Here is a 20,413-nt window from a genome sequence, read left to right as displayed (position 1 = left end):
GTGGATTCTAGGATGGACTTGGCCTTTCTGTTCTGGTCAGTTTTCTCATCTGTAAAGGAAAGATGTTTAACTAGGTGTTTTGTAATCTAGAGTTTCTACTAGTTTTCATTTCTGATGTTGTGATCTTTCGGTTTGGTTTGGTTTTTTTACTGTTATCTTATTTATAAAATTGTAACTACTAGCAACTACCTTATGTTCCAAAAATAAAGTTCTTTTAGAGAACTTTAGGTAACGAGTTGTAAGTATCTAGGTGGAAAATTTTAGAATATTTTAAACTTTTAGAAAACTATCTACTTTTTTTTTTTAGCTTTAATATCTTCACTGAATCCCCTACTATGAGATGGAAAAATTAAAGTACTGGTTTCAGAAGAGACTGACAGACTTTGATGAATAAGAATCACAAATTGTTTCTGTTCTGCTTTGAGACCGTAAACCTCAGGATAATTAGAGGGTGAAACAGGTATCTGTTCTATCAGTGTAGTTCAGTTTCATAACAAACTGCTAGCATGTAAAACAAGCTATGCCTAGCAAGAAGCCACAGCATCTCTGACATTTTAGAGACAATCCTGAAACTTCTGCTTTTGTGGCCTTGCTCTGGGTAGTGGTACAGCCGAAGTTATACATTTTTTGAGAAAGACTATTCTATCGTAACACTGGCAAACCACCAAGACCTAGATAGACATGGGTCTGAATTGAGAATGTGCCCCAACTAAATCCACTCCACAGTTCTTGAGATTGTCTGGGCTGGTTAGTACCATTGAGTCAACCAAAACTGACCCATGGCTAGCAGTTGACTTATAACTATACTTTTTATATCAATAAGGTCCTTTTTAAAACTGCTGTTAAATTACTTGGTTTAATTTTAGTCAGTGAAAAATTAATACAACCCCATCACTCACACGCTGTCCTTCTGTACTGGTTGACACTTATTCCTGAGGAAATCACTTTTTCAGTCCCTCTCAAACACTGTTTACAAGACATTTTCTTGTTATAGGGGACTTGTGCCTTTTCCTGGTTGGTGGTTGCTAACCTGCTGGTCAATATGAGTAACTCCTGACTCCATTTATACTTAATCTTTTTCTGTAGACCTAGGAATTGGGGACTCTCTATCTGGGACAGTGCTTTTCCAAAGCAAAACTTTAAAAATGTACTTTTTAGCAAACACTGAAGAGTCATAGGTAGAAAAATGTCTGAATTTTTTTGGTTTTGATTTTAGATACAGAATGTTAATTTCTAGCCATGTGAAGTTATAAGTTATTCATGTTTATCTCATTAATAATTTAATAACTTAGAATCACCTTAGATATGCCCCTCTCTGAGCAAAAAGAGAAACTTAAGAGAGCTGAATTACTGATTGAAGGATTGGGGTGTACAGGGCTTGGAATAATCCACATATTGATATTAACTGAGTTTTTGCAGTTTTCCTGCTCCATTTTATTAAGGTACAGGTGTGAAAGGAAAGCTTTTTAGGAATAATCTTAGAGAATTTTTTAAATAATCATTTGCAGGTTTTCCAAGAAGAAAAAATTACTTAAAATTGAGCCAAATAGCAGTAAATTTCCCAAACGTCTTTCTTTTTTATGCTTTCATAAGCTTTCCTCTTTTTCTTAGGCCTTTGAACTGGCCACAGGCGACTATTTATTTGAACCTCATTCAGGGGAAGAGTACACTCGAGATGAAGGTAAGTCCCCTCAACCAAGGATGTCTGTGCACGGTGGCTAATGTAATTTGCTAGTACTGAAGAGCCTTAGTCTTCTTAGTGTGCTAAGTATATATAAGTCCCAGGAAAGATAGAAATATAAGATATTTTATGTTAAGTATTAGGTATCCTAGATATTTTATAATAGATATTAAAGAATTCTATATAAGAATTAGAGAAAAGGCCACAGTTGGTTAAACTAAAACTTGTATTGGGTTGGCCAAAAAGTGCCTTGAGTTTTTAAGTAAAAATAAAAGACTCATTTTCACCAAGAACTTTATTGAACAACATACTCACCCTTTTGTTCCACTACCTTCTGCCATTTTTCAGGCAACTTCATAATTCCATTTTCCCAAAACTTTTATCTTTTTGAGTAAAGAACTGTTCCAGGTGTCTTCCAGGGGATTGAAATTTTTTCCATTAGGAGAATTTTGTAAAGATTGAAATAAATGGAAATCTGAAGGTGCAATGTCTGGTGAATAAGGCAGTTGAATCAGAACTTCCCAGCCAAGCTGTAACATTTTTTGCCTGGTCATCAGAGAAACATGTGGTCTTGCGTTATCTTGATGGAAGATTATACATTTTCTGTTGACTAATTCTGGACATTTTTCATCAAGTGCTGCTTTCAGTTGGTCTAATTGGGAGCAGTACTTGGTGAAATTAATCGTTTCGTTTTCTGGAAGGAGCTCATAATAGAGGACACCCTTCCAATCCCACCATGTACACAACATTACCGTCTTTGGATGAAGACCAGCCTTTGGTGTGATTGGTGGTGGTTCATTTCACTTGCCCCACGATCTCTTCTGTTCCACATTATTGTACAGTATCCACTTTTCATCGCCCGTCACAATTTGTTTTAAAAATGGAACATTTTCATTACATTTAAGTAGAAAAATCGCATGCAGAAATACGGTCAAGAAGGTTTTTTTCGCTTAACTTACGTGGAACCCAAACATCAAAGCGATTAACATAACCTAGCTGGTGCAAATGATTTTCAGCGCTTGGTTTGGATATTTTGAGTATGTCACCTGTCTCCTGCGTGGTATAACATTGATTGTTCTCAGTGTTTCGATTGATTGTTATCAACTTCAACTGGTCTACCCGACCGTGGAGCATTATCCAGCAAGAAATCTCCAACATGAAACTTCACAAACCACTTTTGACACATTTGTCAGTCACAGTACCTTCTGCATACACTGCACAAATCTTTTTTTGCGTTTCAGTTGTGTTTTTAACCTTTCTTGAAATAATAAAGCATAATATGCCGAAAATGTTGCTTTTTTCACAAAAATTCACCAATTTTGATAAGTCTTTTTTTAAAACACACACTGATAAGACAAGCTGCCACATACAATCTAACAAAATTGTTTTGAATGAAGTTAAAGACACGTAAGTGCTACTAGAGCCATCTTACGTCATAACCCGAAGGAACCTTTTGGCCAAACCAATATTTGCCAGGTTTCTTATAAAACATCTAGTCATTTTCCTTCCTGTGTAAATCAGTGATTCATTCTTTACCCAGTTTGGATCTGCCTGTTCATCAACTTGTTGCCCAGTTATGCTTGCAACTTTATTTGGAAGTCGATTTTATCAGATACACACTACTTGAATGCAGAGAATATATCCTATTTGTCTATATAAATTGTACAACATTCAGCATTCTTTTTTCTCCTTTCTGAAAATTAAAGCTGTATTTTTCTTTTTAAATGATACTAACATTTGGATTCCATTTTAAAACAAAATATTATTGGTTTATATTTTGCAATACCAGTGGGAAAAGCCCAAGGTGTCAGATGTTCTGAGAGACTGTGAAAGCAGAGAACTAAATGTGTGATGATTTTTTAAAAATCATAGTGGCATTCAAGTAACTAGATGAAATAATAATGTGAATAAGAAAACTTTATTAAAGGAATGTTTTACCTTCTTTATTATACAGTTTTGGCGCTTTTGTTTTCAGGATTAATGGGGATTACTTTGAGAGAGCACTACCAGTGTACCCTCCCGATGCAGAAAATATATCTTTTACTTTCTGTGCTTTCCTTGATTCTTGGGGAAATCAGGTTCTGCTTTATGGAACCAACAGTGCTATTTCTCAAACTGGTTCCCTGGGATGTCAAAAGGCAATGTTAGTAAGGCCTGCTGATATTCCTAATAAGTACCGTTTGAAAAATGCTCTGCTAACTAATCACCATAGCCATATGCCTGTTTTAGTGGGTACAGTTTGGACATGTTTTCTGTATATAAGCCCCTTTTATTGTAATTACTACCTGTATACACACTTGATTTTTCCCTGTTATCTGCTTGCTTTTTTCTGGGTTATAAGTTAGGGGCTGTAGACTTAACATCGTTTTAGAAATGCCCTATCAAATCTGTTTGCAAGGGTAATTAACTTTTTTCTCTTTATTTCCCTGGATTCCCTATAAATAGTGTGTGGTACAGACTCATATAGTGGCTAGAATTACATTGTACAGGATCTTATGCTACCAAACCTGAAAACTGAAATGTATATGAAAAGACTCAAGTAAGGGAAAAGGGAGAACCAGTTACCCTAGATATTTATATCCTAATTTATTCCCTCCTATTCCAGCCCTTAGATAAAACCTCAGATTACTACTGTTTGGCCCATAGGAGCAGGAAAAAGCAAACCCTATCCCCTGGCTAGTATATGCATAGTGTTACAAGTCCTGGTAAGACTGGGGCCTAAGTAGCATGTCCTCTGTTATTAGGGACATTCCACAACCCTAAATCTTGGAATAATAGTTGATAATTTTGCCTGTCAGATATATTAATCCTATGATTAATTGATAAGCCAGAGATAGGTTGCTGGAATTTAAAGTAATATAACAATTTTAAGGGAAAAATAATTCCTTGGTAGGAAAAATATTAAAAGAACCAATACTTTACTTGGAAGTTTACAGGAAGACAAATTATAGTCTCATTTATAATTAATTTATACAAAGATATTTACTTGCAGATCCTGCCTAAAATTGGCAGAAATTTTTTGGCAGCCAAATACTTGTTACCAAACCATAAATTCAGTAAAAACTGCCCAAAAGTTATAGTGAATTCATAAAGTTCTTCTAAAATGACACCACTGAGTCCTTTACATGAGAAATAGATGTGACCTGAAACCTTCACAAATTCCCAGATAAGTGTATGTCTCTAGCATATGATTTTACCCTAAGATACATTATTGGAAGTTTTAAGTGATTGCTTTTGACCTGGATTCTGTAACTACAGGATTAAAGTCATTTTTAAAGCTGTTTTGTGGCTAGGAGCCATCACTTTTTAAAGCCTCTTCATATTTTTACTTTCTGTCACCTGCAGAAAAAGGTAATAGACCTGTCTGTAGGTGTGGATGCTGGCTGGTCCCAAGCTCGTCTGCTGGTGGCAGACTGCCCACCTCCCTGGCAGTGCTCACAGTCCATATGCCTGCTGTGACAGTTACAAGACACTACATGATGTAAACATTTTAGTGGCCAAAGATAGTCAAGTAGCTATACTTTAAATGTTTGTGCTCATTTTTTCTTTAATAATGTGATTTTTTTAAATTAAAAAACAGACAAAACGAAAAAACATCTGGACTAGACATGATACGATAGGGGTTTTCATTTGAGTTCTAGCTCTTATTGGCCTTGTGGCTTCAAGTATGCCGTTCTCCCAGAGGTTCCACTTTTCACCTTTAAAATGGGGTATTAAATTTTGGCCTGTTTTACAGGGTAATTGTGAAAACTCGATCATATGTGAGTGCTTTGTCATGAACATTCTTAAAGTGATATTATTACTCTGTGAAGCCCAGAGCACTATTATAAATAAATGTCTGTCCTAGAATGTCTAAAGCATATTGCTACACTCTTGTAGCTTAGCTGAAAAACCCACCTGGACCTAGATATAGACAAAATAGAAATAAAATATTATAGATAAGCCTCCAAACTCCAGAATGGGACTTGCCAACTACTATCAAGTGACAAACCACCGGAAATAATTCTTGGCCTTCCCAGGCTTCCCTTGAGTATCCTCGGTTTTATTTGTACTTACTTTTAAACAGCTAGTTCTTGAAAAAGCTATTCATAGAAAAACCTCTTTTACAGCTTGTCCTTGATCCTGTTCTTCTTACCCTTCTATTTTAGACCACATTGCGCACATTATAGAGCTGATAGGCAGAATTCCAAGACGGTTTGCCCTCAGTGGGAAATATTCACAGGACTTCTTCAATCGCAGAGGTAGTATTGTTAACATGAGTTTTCATCTAGGCCCCAGGGATGCAACTTCAGGAAGCAGAGCATTCACACCAAGATTGTTTTTACTTATCACTCAAGTCCCACTGGAGTGGGTACCTGATTTTTAATGGTTTTCTGGATTCTCCATTAGATGGATAGAGTCCTCTTCTTCCCATTTAGGACAGAAAGCAAGCTGAAATGCTTTATAAAGAGGTGTGCATGCTACTCTTTCTGCCAATATCTAGAACTGCATTTGTTACCCCTGTTATGTATATCTTTTTTCCCCCTCTTGAAATGTTTGAAACATACAGATCACATTGCATTGATCATAGAACTTCTGGGGAAGGTGCCTCGCAAGCTCATTGTGGCAGGAAAATATTCCAAGGAATTTTTCACCAAAAAAGGTAAAATAAATGTGTTTGTTCCCAGACATTAAGGGGACAAAAGTGTTTAACAATGAAGAGGTAAGTACAGCTTGGGTACGTGTTCCCAACACATACAGAAGGATGGTCCTACCTTGAATGCTGAGCTGTGACTTAGCAGACCCTGGAGCTAGACTGCCCAGCTGCTCCACTGCTTATGTGGCCTTTGACACAACCTCAGTTTGCTGCTTTATAAATGGAGATTACTTCATATTAAATTCGTTACTATGTGTATAGTAGCTGGCACATGGTTGATTACTCCTACTACAGGACTTCTGAAAAATGGGCAGATTTTGCTGAGGCAGTTCTATCAAAGGGCAAGTAGTTTCAGCTTTTTAAGGGCAGGACTACATCTCACCTTGTAGTCCGTGATACCTAACACAGTCACTTCAACACATCAGTCATATGAATTAACTTTATACTTTGAATTGCGTAAGTTATGTTATCACTTATTAGTGAAGAAAACACAAGATAAAACTCTCACCTCAGATTTTTGCCTAGATAATATATGTTGGCGTATTTAAATACGAATTTCTTATGCATTCTAAATATATTTAAAAGCTTAAGTATGAAACCCTGACCTAGAAGGGACTAGAAAACTGTCTGGACTTTTTTCCATGGTTCCCTTTTTCCTCACAACCTCTACACTAGTGCTGAGAAAAACCATCTTTCTCAACACTTGACAGCAGGCATCCTCAGAAACATTTCTTAATGTTTTTCTTTGAGGCAGGAAAATGAAGTGCTTCATAGTTTCTTCCTTGTGTGCAAAGTCAAATTAATGGCATATACCAAGTAGGTAATTAGGCACTCACTGCCCACAGAAGAGACTTCAAATACGTGTCATGTAAGAAAAGAAATTTAAAGCAGCATTTACCTTAACAAGTCACTAATCATTGACTGTCTTTTTAAAAAAACATTGTTTCAAGGAGGCAAAAAGTAATGTTCCAGAATAGTACAGAGTGTGATGCAGCTGTATCTGAAAGTTTATTTGTTCTTTTAGTTTTGTTACTTTTATACATTTGACATAGTTTTAGCTCTTTGTTTTTTAATTACTGCCTTATTTCGAAGCAACATTTGCTAAACTATTGAGCCAAAAAAAGAGTACAAGTAAATTATTCTTGGTATGTGGTGATAAATTGCCTCTGAACACTGTATGAGACCATGCTGAGTATATAGGCATTTAATATTCATTTTAGTGAATACCTAGTTCCTGATAGGCCTGCCCAGTTTGATTGGGACAAAAAATCCTGGAATGGTGGAGAAAAAAATTATTTAAAATTTTTAGGCCCTCGTGAAAAATGGAGAATCTTCTTTCCAAGGAATGCATTGGAGAAGAGATGTGCTTTGTGAATGGAGAAGGATTAGATTCTGATGGCAAAATTTGATTCTTCATAGACTATCTGGATTAGTTCCTGCATTTCCACAAAAGGATCTTGTCACTTGTCAGTGTTGGTCAGTTTCTTTTGTACTCTCTTTACCTTAGGTGACCTGAAACACATCACGAAGCTGAAACCCTGGGGGCTTTTTGAGGTTCTGGTGGAGAAGTATGAATGGTCTCAGGAAGAGGCAGCTGGTTTCACAGATTTCTTACTGCCCATGTTGGAGTTGATCCCCGAGAAGAGGGCCACTGCCGCTGATTGTCTCCGGCACCCTTGGCTCAACTCCTAAGCCCCAGCCCAGCACTGCAGCAGAGATCACACGCTGGCCCTCTGCCCCTCCCCTCCAACCATTTCCCTCTTCCCTTTTCAGGGTGAAGCTCTTCCTTCAAGGGTTTCTAGGGTGTTTTTTGGTTTTTGTTGAATCCAACATGTTCATTTGGGTTTGCTTATTTGACCCTGTGGAGATCCCCCCACAGCCATTGGGCATCCTAGGTGAATTTGGCCTTGATTGGGCTCAGCCAAAGACTAATGGACTAAAATGTGAAACAGCCTCTCACCCCTGTACCCTTGTCTTTCCATTAGGACATCCTTTAAATTATAAGCATCCTTTTAAAAAGAGCTATGAAGATGTATGAGCTCATCCTTTTATTCACTGACTCTAAGAGTCAAATTTTCTAGTGCATATCCTATTGCCAGCATAAGGATGAGAAGGGGAAAGGTATTACTTCTGTGTACAGCAGAGATATTAAACTTGCTGTATCCAGGCTGCATCATCTTCCTGGATTGTTTCTGTTGTTTTCTATGTTCACATTTTTTTCTGCGACTTTTAAACTGCTATCTTTTTAAATGAGCTGTATAAACACCGTATTTGGGTACCATTTTATCACTGTTCAAAGCACTGTCAAATTCCTTTCATCCTTTAATAACTCTAAGATCCTCGAATCTTCAGTCTGATTTTTGATGGAAACAAAAATGGAACCACTGACTAGTAGTTTCTTCAGAACCACATATATTCTGCAAACTGTCCTTTCCTATGTCTCTTCTGTACCCTACCAGCAGAGTTACTTTGATTGGCTGTTTGTTTTGTTTTTTAATCCCTGGCTGGCACTTTACTCATTGCACTTGAGTTTATTGCCCCATAACTAAAGAATTCAGGATGACTCTAGAAAGGAAAACTGGATTTCAGAGATTTCCCATCTGAGAAGCAACTGTCCTAGAGTTCTCGGTTGTTTTACAAACAGTCCCCAAATTTTATTTACAGCTTTTTCTTTACCTTGTCCAGAATTCAGCCTTAAAGCAGTTTCCCCCTACAGCTTTGCCTTTCTCATTTTCTCAGAGGCTTCATTCAGGTCTTAAATGAAATTCCAGGATACAAGAACCAAGGGGAGGGGGGTGGGATGGCACTTTTTTTTTATTGTTTATTTTGAGGGTTGTAGGGGTTTTTTTCTCTTTTTGTTTGGTTTAAGGTTAGCCATTCTCTGCTGCTATTCTTTTGTATAATGTAAGTTTTAAATTTTGAGATGATTGAAATGTACTTGAGGCTTTTTTTTTTTTTTTAATGAGAAAAGGCGTTGTGAATATTATTTTAGGATGGGCCTCTCCTAGACTTGCCCTAGACATTACATATATTCCTCGGGTCATATTGAAAAGCAAAAGAGGGACAGGATTGGGGTCACAGCTGCTTGTTCTGCACGGACCAAGTGGGCCTTGGGGATTACAGCATTCTCCAGAAGCGGCTACAGGACTCTGATTTACAGAAAGCCGAGGAGGTGCAACTTGAGGCTCTACTAGCAAAGCACCGATGAGACTGTTAGGTAGCCGACTTCCTTTACAGGAGATTGGAATCTAGATTCTGTCATTTACCTACCAACAAAGGCAAAGGAAAAAGTGGTGCAATTATGCAATCCATTTAACTCGTAAACATATTACCCTGAATAACTGGCCAGCCGTTCATCGATCCTTGATGGATAGTTCTGAAATCAGACATGTTCCTGTAGAAAGAATTTGAAGTGAGGCTGTTCTATGCACCTATCAAGAATAAAGAAAATAGATTGTATCAAACAACAGCAGGGAAAATCCTTCAGCAATTCTAATCCACTTTGGGTTTTCAGCGATATATACATCTAAAGCAATACCAGACTAGAACTGAATTCTTTTCTATGCTGTAAAATCACAATTGTGGAATTACAGGGATTCTGGTGATGACATTAAGGTGAACTAACCAAACACACACAAATAGAAGGCCCTGTTTTAACAACTGACATGAAGAGAAATTTTAATAAGAGAGAACCTGTAACTTTTTGGAAATGTTTTCCCACCAAACAAGGGCTTTTCCTCTATCACTTAAGGAGCCAGATGAATTAAAAGCCGTAGAAAGAGGCAGCTGTAGAATTTGATCTTCCAAGCACCCCATCTACCTTTCCTGAACTCAATCATAATGTCAAATTGCCAGGATCTCACTAAAGGATTTCTATTTGCTGTCAGTAAAAAATAAAACCCCAAACACATTTTTATTCTTTCTACTGGTTTCATTGTCTGTTTTCTTTGTAAATGCAGTACAATAAACAAATTATTTAATAACCTACATGTTTCCAGGAGATTTCTGTTTATTTGTTGCCCAAGTTGATCTGACCTAGCTTCAGAATGGAGGAAAGGATTGGTTGAGTTGCTTTTTGAATTTAAATATGCCATGAAACTGTGTAACTTAAACACATGCCATTTTGGGGGGTTTGTAGCTTTGCTTCTATCTTTAAATTGGGCGTGGGGTGGGATTTAACAAAGTACATTTTGGTAAATTCTAAGAAAATTGTTATTCCCTACATTTGATACCATTTTTGCAGTATTTGTGGGGGGTTTTCCCCCACAGATCACAAAGTGCAAAATGTCAAAAGTTTTGTGAACTCAAAGGCACTGGACTGATGACCACTATTATACACAAGTTTTCATATACTTGTCTCATTCACCCCTCAGTATAAATTCTTAGAAATGGAATGGCTGGGGCAGAGAGTAAGCACGTTTTTAAGGCTTTTAATAAATGTTCCCTAACTTACGTGGAGAACAGTTGGACTGTTTTGCTATGACCAACAGTGTTTGAATGGGCCTATTGTAATCTCACTCATTTTATTCCTAATAGCCAGTTTGATTGCCCCAAAAGGGGAATCTCTTGTTTTAATTTGCATATTAGATGACTAGTGAAGTCAAAAGCTTGTTTCATGGGTTTTATTGGCCATTTGTAGTTTTGGGTTATTAGCCTACAATTACCCAGCTTTCTTTTGGCATGCTTCCCTATTTGATGATTTGGTAACATCTTTGTCATTTTTCCATCATATTTTCCAGTTTTTAATTTGCCTTTCATTTTTATTTGTGGTATTTCTGGGCTGTGCTGGGTCTTTCTTGCTGCACACAGGCATTTCTCTAGTTGCTGTGTGCAGGCTTCTCGTTGCGGAGCACGAGCTCTAGGTGCGCGGGCTCAGTAGTTGTGGCACGTGGGCCCTAGAGCGTGTGGGCTTAAGTAGTTGTGTGTGGGCTCTAGGGCGCATGGGCTTCAGTAGTTGTGGTGCACGGGCTCAGTAGTTGTGGCTTGCAGGCTCTAGAGCACAGGCTCAGTTGCTCCGTGGCATGTGGGATCTTTCTGGACCAGGGATCGAACCCATGTCCCCTGCATTGGCAGGCAAACTCTCAACCACTGTGCCACCAGGGAAGTTCCTATTTATGGTATTTTTAATGTTATTCATAAAAAGTCCTCCAGCCCTGAACTACATAAACTGGTTTTTTTCTGTTTGTTTTAATTGAGCCATGCTTAAGACATATGTAGTGTGTTCATACTGTAGTGTTGACTAGAATGTAACCTGTTTAAAAAAACAACCAAAAAAATTAAATTGGAATTCATCAAACCAGTATGTTCATCAGACTGATGAACTTAGGCAGTTTCTCTAAGCTTTGTGTTAAATGTATGGACCTTGAACTCTGAGGGTTTTGGAAAACTTAAGTTCTAAGGGAGCTTGTAGCTATCTCAAAATAACTGTCAAACTGAGGTGGAGTTACAGCCCTGAGTGTCCACAGGGAGACCATTTAGCTGCTCCAGAGCCTGCCCAGGTTACAAATCGACTTCATCACTGCTCATTGTTTTATTTTTGACGCCTGTAGAGTCTTCCAGTTTGGCCTTATAAGGAAAGTGATTTGCTCTTAGAGTATCACAAAAAATTGATGATTTATTGATAATAGAATCTGAACTTATATTTACTCTGTAAATAAGGTCTTAGGACACCAGAGAAGTTTCAACAGTCCTTTGTGTTTTGCCCACCAATTTGGTGCCGTTGGAGTTAGCAAAGCATTGATAATTTACAGCTCTTTCTCAGTCTTCAAAGCAATATGAAAAGATAATATCTAAACTTATATAAAGATAATATATATGAATCTTGAGACCTACTGAGGAGGAAGTTTGTTTTTATGTCACTTTAGTCTTGTTTTTAAAAGGTGGAATTTTAAAACAAGTGATAAGCATTTGTCTTTTAAGTCCTTGTGCAAATATTTATCCACACCAAGTCCTTATGATATCAGAAATATCTCAGTTAAAAAAAAAACAATATTTGAGATCATTTTGTGTTTAGAAGTTTTAACTAAGTAAGTTTACATTAGTACCTACTCTGTTACTGACTGTACCACTCCTTGTAAAGGGATGAGGGTTTTCACTGCATAGATGATCAATCTGATTTTATATCCTCCCAGGTTCAATTTTTTATCATAATCTTCTCTTTTGTCCTTAATTCATATCTAGTTGTTGCCCATTATAATACAGTAACAAGCCTTGCCCTCCCATTTGGCAGAACTGGGTTGGTATCAGTGTATCAGCTGCCTGCAATTTGAGCTATGTTCATAGAAGTTGTGCCCTTACGACATTTCAATGGTTTCTTTGGATTTACTAAGTATAGAGGAAAGTATGGTCAGTGTTGGAAATTAGTGGACCCTACTATAAATACTTGAAGTTAGATAGCAAAAGTGGGGTGAGTTTGAGGGTTAGGGCCCTTCATCTTCAGCAATTTGTTACAAAACAAACATGTATCCATCAGCATGTACGGTTACTAGAATCTAATCTTTGTTCCAGTAAAGCATTCTAGTAAATGCCCATTTCAGCAGAAAATTAATTACAAATAACTATGAGAAACAACTTTTTAAAATACTCCAATGATTCTCACCTCCTGGTATTCACACACTTGTGCAATTCCCTCACCTTTAACGTGGGCTGGACTTTGTGATGGTTCTAACAATCAGATTAAGGCAAAAGTAGCAGGATGTCACTTAGATTTGGTTACAAAGGGTGCTTCCGTCTGTGCACCTGCTCTTGCTCTGTCTTGGAAGACTTGCTCTGGGGAAGCAAGTTGCCAGGTGAATAGCCCTTTGGAGAGGCCCTCAGCCAGCAAGGAACTCAGGCCTTCGGCCCAACAACCTGTGAGAAGTTGAGTCCTGCAGACAACCACTGAGCTTGGAAGCAGATCCAACACCTTAATTGCAGCCCTGTGAGAAGCCTTGAGGCAGAGACACCTAGCTGAGGCAGAGACACCTAGCTAAGCCTTGCTGCTTCCTAACCCACAGAAACTGAAATGTTTTAAGCCACTGAGTCGAGGGGTAATTTGTTATGCAGCAACAGGTAACTAATACAGAGATGCAAGATAATGAAAGCATTTAGGAAAGACACCCTTCTGGTTCACATTTCAGATGTAAATGATAAGGCCTTCTTACCTCTCTTGACCTGCTCAGTGCTAGTCACTGGTAAAGCTTGGGCATCACAACCATTCCTGTGCTCCAGCGCAAGGCAGAGGAAGGAGTAGAGTAACTCAACTTGGTTTAGAGGAGTGCTGGTTGTATTAATTTTTCTGTATACTTTCCAAGATGATATTTGAAGCATCTTTAAGAATTTAAAGGTAAAGCCACTTGAAAAGGGCTGATAAGCAGTTGTTAAGTGTCAGCCAAAATCATTACTTTATTGGAGAGGTTGAATTCTGAGTTTCCTTGAAGATAAAGCAAAAGGTGAAACGCTGAGTCCTGTGACTCAAACAGATTTAAGATTGTCCCCAGCACAGGTCATTAGTAAACATACACTCCTGCTTTGGTGAAACTCACTGTTCTTGAGAGCAAAGTGTAGGCTATTGGCAGATGCACCTTAAGCCCCCCAGAAACTTCTGTGGACCACCATGGTTGCCATTTCAGTGAGAAATATTTTGAAGTTAGGGAGGCTTTTAGAAATTTTTCTTTTGCCTTTTATAAAAAGTAAAATTACAAGAAATAACTGAACAAATCTATCTAGAAAAGTCACAAAGCTACAGAATTGGCCAAATTCTGTCACTCATCCGTTCATCAAGCTTGCATAGGGAATTCCCTGGCGGTCCAGTGGTTAAGACCTCTTTTACTGCCGTCGGCCCAGGTTTGATCCCTGGTCATGGAACTAAGATCCCACAAGCCGCGCAACCAAAAATAAAAGTAAAAAATAAATAAAAGCTTGCATAAAGTAGATGCCTGACAATGAAATAATTTTATCAGCACAAGAAAACATGAAAGTGATCATTCTTAAATCCCATTCTAATAGTCCCCCTCATCAACAACTGGGACAATGCTGGGATACTCATACCTAGCCTATCTGAACTGGAGAAGAAACACTGCACTGACTGGGCAGGTTGTCAAGAGTGCACTGGTTAAAAGGCATCTTTTAAACCAGTGCACTCTGAATAATCCCTGCAGCCCAGAATAAGAAGCCTGTTTTCCGTGTCACTGCTGGTTGATCAAGCAACAAGATCCATTATGGTTTTGTTCGACATTTACCCACTTTCTACCTGTGAGAAAACAGCACCCACGTTTTCTCTTTACTGAGCAAACAGGCAAAAGACCAGAAAAAAGCACTGTTCTTCCTGGATCATTCACTGCAGATAATCAACAAAACCCTGTTTCTATTGCAATACATACCATCCTTAGGGCAGGGAACCGCCTAAAGAATCTAATCTTTGTCTTGGCATTTGCTACAGTGAGGTATTACCTAAACTGAGTTCCCCTCTAGAGACTGCTAAAAGATTCCCCATTTAATGTACCAAGTCCAAAGTTGTTTTTTTTACAGGAGAGTTCATCTATTACTCTAACAAATTACCTGGCCACAAGTAACAACTTTCCAAAACTGGTAACCCATTCTGATTGGGTCAGTGTGGACACTGAAAAAATGTGATTTTTGGTTCCAAAGGGAAAAAAGAATTTAGTCTCGAAAGTTTTTAGATCCTAAAGTCACCCAATCCTGATGGACTCAGGTTCCGGTGACCTCTCCGTTCCTTACCCATCTCTGAGCATCAATAAGAAAACAACCTGAAAAGAAAAAAGCAAAGGACTCCCTAAACCTCAACCTGAAATGATCCAGCATGCTTACAGCCACCTCTTCTTCATCGCCCTCTCAGAGCTGGGTGTTAATTTCTGGGTGCTTTCAAACAAGTATCCTCAGTGAATTAGACTGTTAGGGACTCACCTGGGAGGCCCCTAGACATAGACTCATCCTGCTCTCATTTTACGGAGAGGCCTCAAGAGGGTAAAGCAATTTGCTGGTGTGAAAGGATAGGAAGAGAAAGTGGGTCCCCAGTCAGGAGAGTTAAATACGTGTCTCTGAACATCGTGTATGTGGTCACTGCAGTTCTTCCTCGCTGGAGTTTTCCCGATACAGTAAGAGGTCTTGTCTCAGGAGATTGGCATCCTATAATGAAAGGCTTCAGGATTTCAGGCCTAGAGCAGCAGATACAGGGAAGCATGGAAGGAACAAGTTTCTGTTTCTGAAGAATTTGATTCCCTCATTTTCCATTGTCAGGGAAATAGATGACCTGTGGTATTAAAAAAAAAAAAAGATTGCAAGATTATAGAATTTGACATTTTTTAAGCCAATAAAAACACAAAACTTCCCCACGTATGCTCACATTTTGATTCAGTTCTACTCCAGACATGCAAACTTCCTCACTAGTATATAAGATAGTATTAGTGTCCCTCAAGTAAAAACTCATAAATGTCTTTTAAGATGTAAATAAATGTAGTGCAAGAAAAAAAAGCAGACAGCTGTAGTTAGCTTTGATTCAGTAATTCCACTCCAGAATTTATCAACAGGAGCAAAAAGTTATCTATGATAGCAGTGCTAGATGCCTAACTAAGGTCTCGTTTAGCAATGAAATGGTACACCAGTGCTGTGGAGTTTGTGGCTTTTAAAAACTTCAGTAAGGAACATGGCAAAAACATGAGAAAACGTTTATACTCTGTTTACTACTGGAAGTGTGACCCCCTACCCAGCAGTGTATCACTGGGGAGCTGGTTAGAAATGCAGTGCTTGGCACCACTCCAACTGAATCAGTCTGAATTTTAACAAGATCCCCAGGTGAGCTATGCACATTAATGTTTAAGAATCATAAGTGGGGGGGGGGGGGGAACAATGCTAATTTATCATTATTCAAAAAAGTATGTCTTTGTGGTCAAGGATGGGAAGGTGCTTAGCAAAAATGATCAATAAAATAGTTCAAATGGAGATAATCCTTGCGACCCACACACAGTGCCTGGCCTGCTGTAAGTCCTCAATAAATGACAGCTATCAGGGAGGTGATACTGTTGTGGGCTATTCCTTCTCTTCCTTCCTCCATCCCTCCCTCCTCCTCCACCCTTTCTTTCTTTTTAAAGGTGTTCCTTCATGTCCTTGTTAAATCACATTTTAGAAACTGAAATGACAATAAGGAAATTAACATGTGTTTCGTTTTCAACCAGACATAAAAATTGGTTAAATTCGTGTTTTGCTTTTTGCTTCAGCTATCAGGGAGCAGGGAGCTAAATTTAATACTCAATACACTAATTCTGTTAGCCTAGCTTTCTGTAATATTTGTTTTCTTCTCTATGACTTTTATTTTCTATTTTATTAGGTTTTCCACTATGTCTCTTAAAATCACGTAAACTTCTTTCTGAAAATAAGGGTCCAAATGACAATAATGACTTCTAAAAACAGTCTGTTCTTGTTTGCCAGGCTCCACAAAAAGATGAGTTTATGAAACCACCTGCCTGTTTTAAATTGTTTCTTCTCTCCCTGTGCTTTTACCACTTCTCAAGACACAAGTAAAGTTAAAGGGTTCCTGTTTGCCCCTCAGTGAAGGTCTCAGATGCCAGCCAGCTCCTGCCCCCTCCCACCCCACAGCCACCCCCCTACCCCCTCTCCCCCTAGGCCCTACAGCCCAGCTTCCTGAGTCATTCTGCGAGGCCACAGCACTTCCAAAGGAACACAGACCACTCTCCAATCAAATTACGCACCAACACTCCTGTTGCTTCAGGCTTCCTCTGCGATAAAAAAAAAAGAGAACAGTATGTGTTTACAACCAAGCCTTGTTTTCAGGATAATTCCCTGCACACTATTCCCTCTCCAAACTAGTTCAAATTCCTCTTATTCACTCTCAAGAAAGCGTGCACTTTTTGTTCATAATGTTTATCAGCTTGTGATTCCATCTTGCATGATTGTCTCCCTTACTAGACTTAAGGTCCAAATGTAGACTTCCTCCCTCACTGTACCCCCTGGACCTAAAGGTGTCAGTGGGCACCTGGAGCACAGGTCCTATTATTGGCTGGGCAGATGGATGATATAAAGAGTGGAGGTACTGGAAAGACAGAAGGTGGAGAGAACTAACATTTATTCATCACCTAAAATATGCAGGTATTGTTGGTGCTTTATATACACTATCTAATCCTCAGCACAATCTTTTATTTTTTTATTGAGGTATAATTTACTAACATAAAATTTACTCATTTAAAGTATACAACTCAGTGGTTTTTAGTGTATTCACTACATTGTGCAACCATCACTACTATCTGCTTCTAGAACATTTTCATCACCCCCAAAAAACCCTGTGAACTTTAGCAATCACTCCCAATTCCCCCCTCTTCCCAGCCCCGGGGAAATACTAAAATTTACTTCCTGTCTCTGTGGATTTGCCAGTTCTGAACATTTCATATAAATGGGGTCATACAGTATCTGGTCTTTTGTATCTGGCTTCAATGTTTTCTTCCACACTATAGCAATTACCAGTACTTCATTCCTTTTTATGGCTGAATAATAACTCATTGTATGGATATACACATTATGTTCATTCAGTCATCAGATGCATGACTGTTATGCTACTATGAACATGTGTACAAGTTTTTGTGTGAACATATGTTTTCAATTTTCTTGTGTATATACCTAGGAGTGGAATTGCTGGGTCACGTGGTAACTCTGTTTAATCATTTGAAGAACTGCCATTCTGTTTTCTACAGCAACTGCACAATTTTACATTTTCTATAGCAACGTACGAGGATTCCAATTTCTCCACATGTTCATCAGTACTCATTATTGTTCATCTTTTTTGTTACAGCCATCCTAGTGGGTATGAAGTGATATCTCATTGTGGTTTTGATTTGCATTTTCATAATGACTAATGATGTTGAGTATCTTCTCATGTGCTTTTTGGCCATTTGTATATCTTCTTTGAAGAAAAGTCTATTCAAGTCTTTTGCCCATTTGGGACTTCCCCAGTGGTCCAGTGGTTAATACTCCATGCTCCCAATGCAGGGGGCCCGGGTTGGATCCCTGATCAGGGAACTAGATCCCGCATGCTGCAACTAAGAGCCTGCATGCCACAACTAAAATCCTGCACACGGCAACGAAGATCCCGCGTGCTGCAACGAAGACCCGGCGCAGCCAAATAAATAAATTAATTAAAACTGTACACTTAAAAAAAAATCCTTTGCCCATTTAAAAAATCGGGTTATTTTTTATTATTGTTGAGTTGTAGGAGTTCTTAATATACTCTGGATACTAGCATTATGATTATGATTTGCAAATATTTTCTCCCAATCTATGGGTTGTCATCACTTCCATGATGGTGTACTTCGAAGCACAAAGTTTTCAGTTTTGGGCTTCCCTGGTGGCGCAGTGGTTGAGAGTCCGCCTGCCGATGCAAGGGACACGGGTTCGTGCCCCAGTCTGGGAAGATCCCATGTACCACGGAGCAGCTAGGCCCGTGAGCCATGGCCGCTGAGCCTGCGCGTCCAGAGCCTGTGCTCCGCAATTGGAGAGGCCACAACAGTGAGAGGCCCGCGTACGGGGCAAAAAAAAAAGTTTTCAATTTTGATGAAATCTAGTTTATTTTTTTCTTTGGTACTTGTGTATTAGGTGTCAAATCTAGGAAACCATTGCCTAATCCAAGATCTAAGAGTTTTATAACTTTATATCTTACATTTAGGTCTTTGATCCATTTTGAGTTAATTTTTGTATATGATGTGTGGTAGGTGGCCCAACTTCATTCTTTTGCATATAGATATCTGGTTGTCCCAGCACCATTTATTGAAAAGACTATTCTTTTCCCCATTGAATGGTCTTGGGCACCCTTGCTGAAATCAGTTGGTCGTAGATGTTTGGTTTTATTTCTGGACTCTCTATTTTATTCCATTGATGTGTATGTCTATCCGTATGTCAGTACCACACCGTCTTGATTATTGTATCTTTCTAGTAAGTTTTTTGTGTTGTTTTTTTTGGTTTGTTTTTGTTTTTTGCTGTATCCCCTGCATCGACAGGCGGACTCTCAACCACTGTGCCACCAGGGAAGCCCCTCTAGTAAGTTTTGAAATCAGGACATGTGTGTCCCCCAACTTTGTTCTTCTTCAAGATTGTTTTGGCTATTCTGGGTCTCTTGCATTTCCAATTGACAAGCCGATCCTAAAATCAAAAAGCCAGCTGGGATTTTGATAGAAATTGCATTAAATCTGTAGATCAGTTTGGGGAGTATTGACATATCAGCAATATTAAGTCTCCTGATCCATGAACAGGGATGTTTCCATTTACTTAGGCCTTTTCTTTAAACAATGTTTTTTAATTTTCATGTACCTTTCATTTACTTTTTTGTTAAATTTATTCCTAAGTATTTTATTCTTTTTGTTGCTATTGCAAAAGAAATTTTTTAATGTCATTTTCAGATTGTTCATTGTTAGTGTATACAAATACATTTTTGTATATTCTTATATTCTGCAGCCTTGCTGAAGTTGTATGTTAGCTTTAATAGTTTTTTAGTGGCTTATTTAGGATTTTCCATATACAAAATCATGTCATCTGCTAATAGAGATAGTTTTTCTTCTTCTTCTCCAAAGTAGATGTCTTTTATTTCTTTTTCTTAACTAATTTTCCTGGCTGTAACCTCCAATACAATCTTCAATAGAAGCGACAAGAGCAGACATCCTTATCTTGTTCCTGAGTACAGTCTTGTGAAGTAGGTATTTTTTAAAAATGAGGAAAAACCTGCCTCCTACCCTCTAATGAGGGGAAATGAGGCTCAGATCAGAAAATGGATATACGGAGAACCCCCAGGCTACTCTAACCCAAGGGGGCTAGGCTCCCACCATCTGCAGTCCAGGAGCTGTCACATCTCTGCCCTAACCTGCCTTTCCTCCTTCCCCAAAAACTCATCATCCCCTTTGCTCCCCTGTTGTTCCTCTCTCCATCTAGCAAACTCCCCTGTTACTTCAAGACCCAGCCTCAGTGCCACCTATGGGAGGCCACACCTAGCTCCCCAAGCTGGACCAGGGCTCTCTCCTCTGTAGGCCCTGCGAGTGCAGGGGGACAGGGGGACACGCTTCTATCACAGACAGCCTCTGCCACATAGGTCCGTCAATGCC

At 38.7% G+C, this 20,413-nt stretch overlaps 1 protein-coding gene across 1 annotated transcript in view; it reads left to right on the top strand.

The window, feature by feature from the left end:
- The window catches only part of SRPK1 (SRSF protein kinase 1), an 81,248-nt gene extending 70,952 nt beyond the window's left edge, over nt 1-10,296 (top strand). The window contains exons 14-16 of the mRNA XM_082849030.1: nt 1,612-1,681; nt 6,231-6,323; nt 7,825-10,296. Coding sequence (XP_082705156.1) covers nt 1,612-1,681; nt 6,231-6,323; nt 7,825-8,009 — 348 coding nt within the window. The 3' untranslated portion in view covers nt 8,010-10,296. The remainder of the gene's footprint in view (nt 1-1,611; nt 1,682-6,230; nt 6,324-7,824) is intronic.
- The last annotated feature ends 10,117 nt before the right edge of the window (nt 10,297-20,413 follow it).

Source organism: Leucopleurus acutus, assembly GCF_964270905.1.
Source record: "Leucopleurus acutus genome assembly, chromosome: 10".
NCBI classification, from domain to species: Eukaryota; Metazoa; Chordata; class Mammalia; order Artiodactyla; family Delphinidae; genus Leucopleurus; species Leucopleurus acutus.
This window is presented reverse-complemented; position numbering and strand designations above follow the sequence as displayed.